General features: G+C 32.1%; 1 protein-coding gene across 4 annotated transcripts in view; it reads right to left on the bottom strand.

Moving 5' to 3' along the window:
* Positions 1 to 5: 5 nt before the first annotated feature.
* The window catches only part of LOC145329745 (uncharacterized), a 68417-nt gene continuing 55505 nt past the window's right edge, over positions 6 to 12917 (bottom strand). Inside the window, exons 21-29 of one of the 4 annotated variants that reach the window (XM_080174119.1) lie at positions 12573 to 12647; positions 10084 to 10180; positions 9250 to 9378; positions 8795 to 8912; positions 7700 to 7892; positions 5250 to 5852; positions 4454 to 4577; positions 3665 to 3762; positions 6 to 863 (exon numbers count right to left, since the gene is read on the bottom strand). In XM_080174119.1, the coding sequence (XP_080030245.1) occupies positions 705 to 863; positions 3665 to 3762; positions 4454 to 4577; positions 5250 to 5852; positions 7700 to 7892; positions 8795 to 8912; positions 9250 to 9378; positions 10084 to 10180; positions 12573 to 12647 (1596 nt within the window). In that variant the 3' untranslated portion in view covers positions 6 to 704. The remainder of the gene's footprint in view (positions 864 to 3664; positions 3763 to 4453; positions 4578 to 5249; positions 5853 to 7699; positions 7893 to 8794; positions 8913 to 9249; positions 9379 to 10083; positions 10181 to 12572; positions 12648 to 12917) is intronic. The other 3 variants (XM_080174121.1, XM_080174122.1, XM_080174123.1) reach the window with 3 other exon arrangements.

Raw genomic sequence — 12917 nt, 5'->3', positions numbered from 1 at the left:
AAGAATTATATTTCACAAAACATTTATTTATTATGAAAAAATACAGTAAAAATACATTTAGTTCAGAAAAAATAACATATCCTATATTATTTTAATTTCGAAAAGATCTACATTCTAAAATTTGAAATCTATGCAGGAAAAATAAAATATTCTACAAAAGTTATAAAGTAAGCACAAACACAAATTTTTTGGAAGACATTTTGAAACAAGTATACCACAAATATTTTTAGTAGAATCACTGTATGTATAGGTGTACCTATCAACAAATATGTTACCATACCAGTGAATTTAGGTATACAATACATATTTTCATGTGATCCTATTTAACCATCTTCCCTTTTCTTAATGCTTTTGATTCCAGAGAACTTATAATTAGCTAAGCTCATAAATGGAATTCCTAATTACTGACAAAAATTATGATCAGTGCGTATACTAAAATCCTAACAAAGAAAAAAACTTAATTTTTAAAAACAATTAACAAAAATAGAGTATCACAAAATATATGTAACTGGCGATTTAGTTATAAAATGCATGATGAAATAACGATGAAAAGATTGGAACATTTAATTTAACTTTTTGATTAAATTATATGTAAGGTAATGTAATTCTTTTCATAAAGTTTAATTTCTTACATAATTTTTTATTATTATTTTAAGATATTAAGAATGAATTTTTACAGGGAAAATTTTTAAGTATTACTATTATTATTGTTTAAATCTATTCATCATATTCATTTGTATGTGCTGTTGCTGTACATAAGCATTCCTCATGGCGGCTACAAAGCGCGGGTTTCTCACGCCGATGGTGCCAGAGAAGCGTGGATAATCTGTTTCAAAGTCGTCTTCCAAGTTCACTGTTCCCATCTGAAAACAAATTATTGTTTAGAAATTTTCCAAATACAATTTTATAATATTTTAAGTTTCTTGGCATTGACTAACATTCTGTGCCATGAAAGTTAATTTTCTTACAAGCCAAGTGTAAAATCTTCGCTCGAATTACAAATAAGTTTCAAAACATATTGTAGGAATGGGAACTTTTTTGTGTCATGGCGACAATAAAAGGAAATTTACGGGGTGGGATAAGCACACCAAATAGCTACAACTAAAACTTTCATAAAACCTACTAGATATGTCAGTTAAATTGATTTCAGGCACTTTGACTTCTAAAAAGAGTTTGCCTTTAAAATGAAGGTACTGATAAACATGCTTTTTTATTCAACAAGAAAACACATGCTTTTTGGGTTTATAATCCTTCCCTCAACACAAATAAAAGTCTCCAAATCATTGAAATTTTTCTAAGATTTATTTTAAATATTAGTTCAATTGATTATTCAGTAAAAACAAGTATTACAGCATGCATAACTAGCGAGGCAAATAATTTTAAAACAATTTACTATTATATTATGCAACTAGCGGCTTCGCCCCTAGCCTCTAGGGGCTTTGCCCCAAGAGGTTTGATCAAACCAATTTTTCGTATTTTAGATTTTTAAAAAAATTTTTTGGGGGGAGGAAATTTTATTGGGGGGGCGGGAGGTATTCGACCCCACTATATTAATTTTAGTTTTAAAAAGAAAAAAAAATTCGGGGGGGGGGGGGTATTTTTTATTTTTGGGGGGGTTAGGGGTGTCCCACCCCTCAAGAAAATAGTTATAAACCTTCCCGGGACCTATGAGAAGCTACCATGTAAAGGAGAACCCGATCGGTTCAGCGGTTAGCTAGATCTTTCGCTACAAACAAACAAACAGACAGACATCGTTCTACTTTGTATTATAGATTGACAGACAGACGGACAAAGTGATATGTTTGTTGATAGGTCAAAAGAATCTTCACAGCAATATTAAAAAAAATTCCCCTCCCCCCCCCCAAAAAAAAAATATTTTATTTTTACTTTTTCTTTTTAAATCTAAAATACGAAAAATTAGGTTGATCACACCTCTTGGCGCCCAACTCCGTAGAGGATAGGGGCGAAGCCGCTAGTATATAAAATAGCAACTGTTTAACTCACATTTCCCCCATAACATTAGGACTAAATAACGCACAGACAAAGTTGGTTATAGAGTAAACTTACTAATAATTCATATAAAAAAGCAACAGAATCTCCGTCTATTTGTCTGTTTGTCTGTCTGTCTGTCTCTACCGAAAGATCTCGATAACCGCTGAACAGATATGGTTGTCCTTTACAGGGTTCGACCCCCCTCCCCCCGCCCTTCCCCCTTCTCCTTAGTCCTTAGAGGGCTACAGAGGCGTAGGCGTGGTTTAAATTATAAAATACATATTCTAAAAGTGCAAATGAATAGTTGATTTAAAATACACAGAGCCAAATCAAACACACACATGCATTATTCAATCAAACAATCTCAAATCTTACACATTACTCGCTTTTCAACACGGTTACAGGTATAGAATAATCATTGTAAAAAATATTCCTCCTTCAACACTTCAACATGATCAATTGAAGATGATTAAAGTCCCTTCACTGATTATGAAGTAATACGATAAAATAACCAAGAAGAGGCCAGCATAAATTTTGCCCTTTTAGTCGATTACAGTGTATACTGGCCTCTCATTGGCTATTCTATCGTATGACGTCATAATCTCTGGAGGAACTTTAATCATCTTTAGATCAATTTACTTAGTAATTTTTGAGACCCCTGTCAAAACTGTTGGTATAGACTTGTCGAGGGATGGCTAAAAAAATTTGGCGAGTTTCGAGAGCCATTTTACCCCCTTCAAATACTAATTACCCCTCTTATATGATTTTTACCCCCCTCAAAAAAAAACCTGGATGTCTTTGTGAGCTATCCCTGTATTTGAAGTTTATTTTATTTGCTTAGTCAATTTGCAGATATGTGAAAACTAAGGGTTCCTTTGTTCAAAAGTTATGAATTATAATAGAACACAGTCAATTTTATACTAAATGGAACAGAAAACTGTTATGCAGTAATATAAATCTATTTAATATTAATTATAGAGTCAAATGTAAAAAAGGGCAGCTAAAGTCATGTATGTCTTTATTTAAATAAAATTAAAAAAAAACATTACCGAAATTATTTATAGTTAAAAAAAATTCTGGGTGAAATAAAAGTTGTTTCTCGCATCGTATTATAAACGGCTTTACGCAAATGCTAGACATAGTTTTTCGTATGGAGGAGAACCGGTTCCTATCCACCGGATTCGAATGAATACGAGAAAATACTATTTACACTGAATAAATTCCATTCACACTTCCTTATGACCTTATGAAAGAATAAAGATAGGAATTGTTTACTGAATTAAATGAGGTTTAACTAAAATTCAAATGCCATTAGGTTATATGTAGAAAAAAATGTTATCATTACTGTTAAGAAGTATTCAACCCCTAATTGTATTACAGAAAACTGATCATGCATCTTTGGTGAGTATGAAGGTGTATTAATTATAGTTTAAATGGGTTATTATCAAACACAAGTTATAACCATGCTTCTTTGAAAACCTGACAGAAAGAAGATTGATATTTTAATTTACAAATCGTGCTTTGAAAATAATTAAAGATAAATTAAGACTTGAAATTTCAAAAGAAAAATATTATCATGTCATGTCAAAATATAGGATTTGCTTTGGATGGATGTCTTGTGTAAGTTATGAATAGTCAACTGTAATGTGAGGTGCGTGAATAAAATTGTTACCAGCATGCTACTCCGTGGTCTTGCTAGTTTAGCTGCACTTGCCTCTGTTTCCTCACTCTCGCTCGTGTCCAGCAGCGGGTGAGATCCTGCACGTTGACCTAGGATAAGCAAATTAATATATAACACACGTGAATATTGTGATAAGGGAAACGTTGTTGTTAATTTAGATTGCTAACATGGACATCACGTATTGATCAGTTCTTTTATCCAGTAGGAGGGGAGGAGATGATTTAGAAGAGTTTTAGAAGCCAGGTAGATTTTATCTCGTAACAACCAGATAAATTAAAATAATAGTTTAAAATTATGTAAATCGCTTTCTTATGATCCTTCTTGTCTATGAAAATAAATCAGTTCTATTTTAATTGTAGAAGGTGATTTTTTGTGTATGTGTGTGTATCTGTGTGTTTTTGCATGTCTATAGATAATTGTGACAATGCATGTATGAGCGTGGTTTAATATTACTTATTACCTTTTAAATTTTATATGAGTAAAATTTGTGGCAATTAGTTTGTATATTATTGCATTTTTGTTGCTCATTTTAGTGTGTAAATATCATATTACAGTGCTCCAAGAATCTAGAATACGAGGGAAGGAAAAACAGCCTAAGTCTATCCAAAGATCTAAATCTGAATTAAAATAGCCTAAAACCCATCCGGTGACCTATATTATGCATAAAATACATTCAGTGGTTAGCTAGATCTTAATGAACAAACAAAAACTTACTATTTTAGAGGCTAGGATAGATTGGCCTTGCTACTATAATTGTGCCATTATATTTAACAAACTTACCCATTGATGTATTTGGTCTAGGTATGGTTGAGATGGGTGGCAGGGGAGCCATATTCCTATTATTGCCTCCATTATTTCTCCCGGGCACTGGAGGCAACCCCATCACACGGCGTACTCCAGGTTCCTAAAATTTTAAACATTAATTTTGATACATTTAAAGCAGATTAGAATTATATTAAAGTTATAGCAAATCATGCTAATGTTAAAATTAAAGTAATTAACTTAATTAAATATTAATTTTCAGTAAATTAACATAAACAATAAGATGCTGTGAGTATTGGTGCAAAAAATATGACGTAACAAAAAAAATTAGCCAATGAGAGTCCACTATAAATTTTACCATTGGTCAATAACGGCCACTCATTGGCTATTTTTTTTGTTACGTCATATTTTTTGCACCAATACTCACAGCATCAAACAATAAGTATTTAATTATAATCTTGTCATGCATGGTTATATATGTTAAACATGTAAAGTAAAAAAATTATAGTAAATACCATGCTTGAATTATAAGGTTAATTTTTAGTTTTTCATTATATGCATTATTGATGTTAATTGGTTTTTTTTTATGTTTATTATGGTTAGTTTTGTTAGTTATAAATACACAAGCAGATTTGTTAATATTTATTAACAGCCATAACAAGCATTCATTTATTTTACAATACTATAATAAGTATTTTAGTAAGCTTTTTAGAAACCAAAAAATAGATTAAAAATATTTGGAAGTTAACTATTTAGATATTTAGATTTTTTGACTTGTAAAAAGCTTTTGATTTAATACATTATCTAAGTCTACCGCTGTGTAGTGATGGTTAGCCTGTCTGGTTGTCTGTTGGTTGTAGTGCAGGTTTGTGCCCGTGTTCATATTAGTGATGGTGGTTGTGGCCACTGATGGTGATCTACGCAGGGTCTGGAAAGTGATTCCCCGGGTTATTCGTGTTAAATTTTCATCCTTAAGTTTCTCCCTGAGGGAGTTGACAGATGATTCGCTGTCACTGGTAGAATCCTCCTCCTCACTGTGTTGTGCCTCCATATCCTCAAGAACTCTCACCTTATCCTCAGATTCATCCTCCTCCATGAGTCCCAAGCTTCTTAAAGATGGCCGCGCTCCCAACTTTTCCTTTCTAAATGTTGCATACTGCGTGGGAAATCTTGCGGCGGTGAATTGGGAGCCAAAATCTAGAGTGCCGCCACTGTGGCGCGTGGAATAGACACGCGGCATCGTTCCGTACAGAGAGTGACCGCCCCCGTTACTGCTGACAGTTCCACCGGCCCCCAAGCCACTTGTACCATACACAGAGAGAGGAGGCTCTAAGGGGGACATGTAAACCGGTTCTTGGCCACGCACTGCACTGGGTGACATATACAATGGCTCCTGACTGCCATGGAACATGACAGACTAAAAAGAAAAAGAAAATAAAGAAATATAAGAAATAAAGAAAATAAAGAGGCATTACAAAGAAATCCACCTTAATAGGACAAAAGAAACACTAAAATCTAATATTTTTCAGAAAACTATTTGGAAAGTGTACATCTATATCCATAATCTAATAAATCAATTAACCTCTTTATACAAATATAAGGAAAACTAAATTGATATTTGATACTAGAAACAAAAATAACTAATCTATGAAAAAAATTAAAGTACAAAAAATATAAAATAATACTTAGTACTTAAAACAAAGGTGCATAATTTTAAAATGCATTGCAATAGAATATTCTCTGGGGTCGTTCAATTAAACCCCCAAATCTCAATTTGTTACAGTACTTAAATTTAGGGAACGAAAACTGAAGAACCGCCAATTCTTTAATAATTGTGCTAATAAGCTACTGAGGCATAAAACAACAGCTGTTATTGTAAAATCTAGCAGCTCTATATAGATTTTACGGGTATAGTCCCTTTCGTATCATCGCACCTTATGGGGCGATTCTTCGTATTTTTCACAGTAGCTTTTCTAGCCCTTGCGGGGGGCTCTAACTCTACGGGGCCAATTACCTAACCCTGTGGGGCAATCACCTAACCCAATATAACCTAACCTAACCTAAAATAACCTATAAAAAGCCATTTATAAAAATATGACGAATCGCCCCTTATGGGGCGATGTTACGAAAGGGACTATTCCCGATTTTACCAGTTGCAAATAAAGGAACCTTTTAGTAGTCCTTATAAAAAATGACGTCACAATGTCCTTATATAGTTCAATTAAAATGTATACTGGCCTGCCATTTGTAATTTAGTCTATGTGTCGGCCTATCATTGGTCATTTGTAATGTATGGCATAATTTTGTATGCACTATAAACAGCTTCCAACCAAAGATACAGATATTTTTTTCTATGGAAATCTGCATTATCCAAAGTGACCGACCCTGCAGCCATTTTGTATGAAACACTGGACACCAGAGCGGGTAACGAGCCCAGCTTACATATTTAAGGTTTAAGTACAAGTGCATTGATCCCGAAATATTTAAATACTGCACAATCAAATACAATATACAATACACATAAAATAAAATAAACTATTGCATTTTTTTATCTGTAATTTCTGCTCATTTTCCCTTTCAAACAAAACATACGAAGATATGTGAACAATTTTGAAAATTTAAATCTTATTTGAAGAAAATATTCTAAATTAACTTATTGATCCTCCGACCCTTTCACAATCCGCATAAATTCAATTTGACAGTAACATATAAATAAGATAAAATTTCATATTTCTGCTTTTTTCCTCGCAAATACACCAATAACATTAAGAAATTCTGGATAAGTTACAAAGGATTATATTTATATACTTAAGTATTATTTTTTTAAGAAAAAATTTTAAAATTTACATATACATATCAAAGGCTATGCTATAGTCAAACCTACAATTATTACAATATATATATGATTTCAAATGCAATAGATACAATAAAACAAACTTCTAAAATTTAAATATTTGTACATAGAAACATAAAAAAATGTGGGTGCTTAAACAAAAAGTGTCTCTCGAACACTGATCCCCTCCCCCTTTTATAAAAATTAATTGAGTAGGAAGCAATTTTTTCACCTATGTCTAACACCAACAGAGCAAACAATCACATAATATAACCTACTCTAACCTGAACTAATTAAATTAAGAAACAAATCAAATATTATGTCTCTCATCTATTTTCTTTTAAAATAAGGGCGTAAGGTATTTGTGCTCATCAAGACGCTTTGTGGAATAACACCCTAATATGAGTAATAGATAAAAAAAAAGCGCTTACCGCATAAATATTTTGTTGTGGCTCAGGCCATCTTGTCCCATAAATGTTTGAGGTGGGGGGCGGAGCCCAGGTCGGGGCGGGGGGCATTTTTGTGTGATATGTGGAGGGAGGAGGGGGCAGGGTGCCCACAATAAAGGGTCTGCTGTACCCACGTGAGAGCTCCACCTTTTCTTGTTCACGTTTCCAGCGGCGGCTGAAAAATAATAAATTTCTTTAAAATATTGCAAAAACTTGAAAAAAATTTGGTCTTTGATATGGTTACACTTTGATATAACAAGAAAGATTAAAAACTATCCCTTTTCAAAATCTTGTTAAAAAGAAAATTGCAATTTCTTTTGTTACATGAAGGAAGAAGAAATTGTTTAATGCATCCTGTCCCTGCATCACACAAGATCCAATTTTTAGTAGCGCAGCTACTATATAATTAACATGTGTCCGTACGTCATTTAGTCTATTTATTCGCTGAATTAATAACAAGAGTCTTTAAATTTTACTGTATTATAATTTACTGTTATTTTCTATATCAGATACTGCTGCGCTATTTATGGAAATTATTTCTTGTTACACCTGAAAAGAGTAAAAACCACTCCCAACCACAAAAAAAATACACAAACTCACACACACACAGACAAACACACACACACAAATATTTTCAATGATACAATATTACACACTTCACAAAAAAGGGGTGCAGCTACTATTTTGGTTTAGGGGTGCAAATTAATATTAATATTATTAAAATTTTGTATTGGGTTCTATGTCCCTCTAGGGAGTTTTTCCATAATGAAAAATGGCTAAAATTGGAGGGGGGGGGGGGGGAGGTGGTATCTCACAGAAATTAAATGTTCCAGGAATTGTTGCTCCTATAAACGGCTATTTTGCACTTAAAGTACATTTTATACGAAAAATACATTGTAAATTCTAAATGTCAACAGTTCGAGTCAACAATCTTGTCCTTAATTTGCGCAGCAATATTAAAGCCATCAAATAAAAGAACACTAAATTCTATGCCATTACTGTGTTTTTAATGGCATTATTTTTTTGGAGAGGGGGTGAATAACGCGGCATCCCCCATCAATTTATAAATATTCTTACCTCCACATACAGAGGCAGATAAGAGTGAGTAGAATGATGATGACAGCTGCCACACTGGCACCCACAGCCACTGCAAGAACCTCGCCATCAACCTCGCATTGATCCCCGTAATAATTTCCTTAAATATTTATAAAATTAGCTAAAAGAATGTAATATAAAAGTTTGAAGATAAAGCTCCACAGCTAGAAGAAAGCAATAAACATGGATGACAACATCTATATATTAGTGGTATCTTCACAAAAAGGTGAGCCGTCTAGGTTGAACTGCAGCCGAGGAAATCACATTTGTTCCATTACGGTACAGACTGACAGACAAAATTAATTATAGAGCAGTTTCGCTGCTTAAAAGGCAATTTTAGAAAGTTAAGGACACTTTTAATTGTAAAATAAAAAATAACAAGGATAACAAAATCTATATAAAGCGAATCAATAACAAGATAACAAATACATTTCTACCTTCACATTGACAAACCCTATTGCCATCCAGAAAACTGCAGGTACCTCTGCTGTTACAATGATCATCTGGACAACTCTCGCACTCACGTCCTGACCTCTCGGCATCACCAGCATAGCGGTCACCATAGCCTAGAATCAGTAAAGGCTATTAATTTTCAGAGATAAAGGGAGACAATGAAAAATAATGAATTATTGCCAGACAACGTATTACTTTAAAGATAAAACTTCAATAATTTTTTTATTAATTTTTAGAAATTGAAATTCTCGAACGAAAAGTAATGTATATTTTAACAATTGTATGTTAATCTAATGCTTTAAGGCAAGCTATTTGTATTTATATATGTAAATTCTAAGAATGGCTAAATGTTTTCGAAAAGATAAAACTTTAAAAATGATTTTTATTCATTTCCTTTTTATAATAGAATGTAAAAATTTGAAACTTATGGCTACTTATGGCAATAATTTTCTTTTGCAAAATAAATAGCAGGACCAGATGGAGTTTATAGTAAAATGTAGCTGGAATAGATTATTTCCTAAAACTGCCAAACCTCTGAACGTCTATGTCCTGTCCGCATATTGTAATAAATACGCGTAAAAAGTCTTTTTCGCGCATTTGTATGGGCTACGTGATTACTTTGTATAATTAAGTTTAGACTATTCCAGATCATATTTAGGCCTTTGTTTGTCGGTTTGATGATAGGCGAACATGATATGTGCGTTTAGCCGTTAGGCCGTTTACATCCTTTAAACTTATAGCTTTTTTGCGATTACAATAATATTCTGTAACAGATATTTTTTTAGAATACTGTATCCTATCACTAGCCACATAATTACCTTTTTTACACTCGCATAGAAATCCTCCAAATGTGTTTATGCAAATACTGTTTTCTCCGCAGTCGTTATACACAGGGTCCAAACATTCGTCCAGATCCTTAATTTAAATATTTATTAATAGTTTTGGTTGTTTAGGTAGCAAATCTTTTCTTAATAAGTTTGCTTAATAAGTAGCAGTGTCCAAACCTTTTCAGCTTTAATTTTAGATTACTGAAGGGTTGATTTTGTACATCATAATTGAGGATGTACACAAATTTGTTCCCCAGTGCCTTATTCGTAAACTTTTTATTGACGGATTGAAATCAAAATCATAAATTACTATAAATTATTAAGAAAAATTTAACAGTTTAAAAAAGTATATGACAACAAAAGAAAAGTTGATTTTCATTATTAAATAATATAAGTTTGAGTAAAATTATAAATCCTATATTTCATGATATAATAATGCAACCTATAACTTAAGAATTTTGCACAATATTTTCTTGAGCCCAAATATTATTATTTGTAGTTGGCCTGAATTGGCTATTACAGTGTGCATTCAATTCTGTATATCATTGTTCAAGGATAAGGATAAGACAATGGTGGATGAATTAATATACATTTCCTTTCATGAAAATAAACTTGCCCACGTAGATTAAAGTTGAAAAGTTTTGACAAAATTGTTTGTAACCCACCAATTTAAATATTCAATTAAAGTACTGCAATTTTCTGAACCTACGAATAAGATATAATTTATAAAACTTTGGGTACCAGTATAGTTTACAGTCCAATGTTTATATCCCTCCCAGCAAAGTGTTGCCAAAAAAATACATTTGTATTTTTTGTTGATTGTGGATCTTATGATTCGATCATGTAATACTTTTGAGGAAATTAATGCACATCGACCATTCCATGATAAAATATATAGCTCTCTACTATATATAGTTGCAACAATAATAAGGGAAGAAGGGGACATTGGGATATTTATTATACTGGTTTCCAAAGTTTTATAATAACCATTTCTTACTCTTTGGCTTAACAACTTTAGGGACTTTTATTGGATTTTAATAGGTTGGTTCATTAAGTTTAGTGTACAAACGTTTCAATCACTAATTGTAAGGGTATAATTTTGTGTATAATCATTGGGGGTGTACATCAATTTATCGACCATTGTCTTATCCCTTTCGATCCCTGACAAACTAACTTAACTTATTGACTCAAACATAATATCAGGGTCACAAAGGATATTGCACTCGAAGAAATTTTTTTTGCCATGCATAAAAGTGACAAAAAGTGGTGACAAATACTATTTATAAAATAGTAAGGGTTTTTTGTCTGAATCTTGAGATTTCAATAACTAATTTCATGGCCCAGGGTTTTAACCTATTTATCTAACCCCTTTGAAAATAGAGCTCCTAGATGATAGAGACTTAGCAGATAGTAAGCAAAATAATAATAATTACGAATGCACTATTAATGTAACTTTTAAAGAAATTGTCTTGGAAGATATTTTGTTTAGATTAAGATCTAGATTAAATAAGGTTTCCTGTAATTTTAAGATATGTGTCAGGCATTTTTCTTAGTACATTTTAAGACATTTATTTTTTTTCGTTGGTTGTGTTTGGGGGAAAGTGCGGTTTGACCAATAACAAATAAAAGGGTTATATCGATAAATCTTCACACAAATCTGTTCTAAAACTTATAAATAAATTGCTTGCAATAATAGAAGTACATTCAAACATGGTTTCTCCTTTTTATCCTATTATACATATTGCTAAAAATCTAGTGTGGCTTCGAAACAAATAAATATCCGCAGTATTAGAATCAGTTCTCTGCTATACTGAAAAATCATCTATGGCATTGTATTACAGACAATTTTATCGAATATTGAAATAAATTTATAAAATTATTTTTTTAAATTAAGTTTTGTTAGCCCAGGACTTTGTTGGAGGAAAGCTGTCTATAAAAGGATGCGATAAATTATTATACATAATCCTTAATAGTAGACTTGTCAACTTTAACATAAGTGTGATGACTAAACTAGACAATAAAGTAAATAAATTCTTCAACTACATAGGAGCCTATTCATGCTTCTAACTGAATAGAGTTTATTCTGTACAAAAGATTTTTCCATTGCATGATTTTTTTGCAAGCACATTTATTTCTAGTTTCAAATAGATCTTTTGCACCCTTTATCTTATGCATAATAAAGTATACATAGTATAATTTAGAATCAGTGGCGTGAACAGGAAATCACTCGGGGTATGAATTAAAAAAGGAAAAGTACTTCCTTCTAATATCTTCTTTTAGGGAGGATGATGACCCCCCCCACATACACCAACTTGTCACTGCTCAAAAAATATAATCTTAACATTTTCAATACTAATAATGAGTATTTATGTTTTTCTGGATATTGTTAGAATTTTATAAAATAATATATAATTAACAGTAAACAATAATACAGTAATTATACAGATAATTATAGAGAAGCTGCGCCTATAATAACTGACCTTAATTTCAGGTATAGGATTGTATAGTCCTGCAACATATAAATTTCCATCACCAATATTATTTCCTCTGGCCTGCACAACAACAAAACATTTATCATACACAAGATACAATATTTATTTATTCCTACATTTTCCTCCAGATCATACCTGGAACCTGTAGGATTATCAGGGAAATAGGGATGGGACAATGGATCTAAAATTTTGTTGTCTAGAATTTAGGTACTACAACCAACGCAATTTTGTTTATTTAGGCTAATTTTTAGAAGTTTGGTTACTAGCTCAGAATAACGCTAAATTTGTTTTACTCGTAGCAGACAGACTAAAAATAATCAACACAAAGCAGAC

Source organism: Acartia tonsa, chromosome 10, assembly GCF_053477335.1.
Source record: "Acartia tonsa isolate MP-2025a chromosome 10, ASM5347733v1, whole genome shotgun sequence".
Classification (NCBI taxonomy): domain Eukaryota; kingdom Metazoa; phylum Arthropoda; class Copepoda; order Calanoida; family Acartiidae; genus Acartia; species Acartia tonsa.
This window is presented reverse-complemented; position numbering and strand designations above follow the sequence as displayed.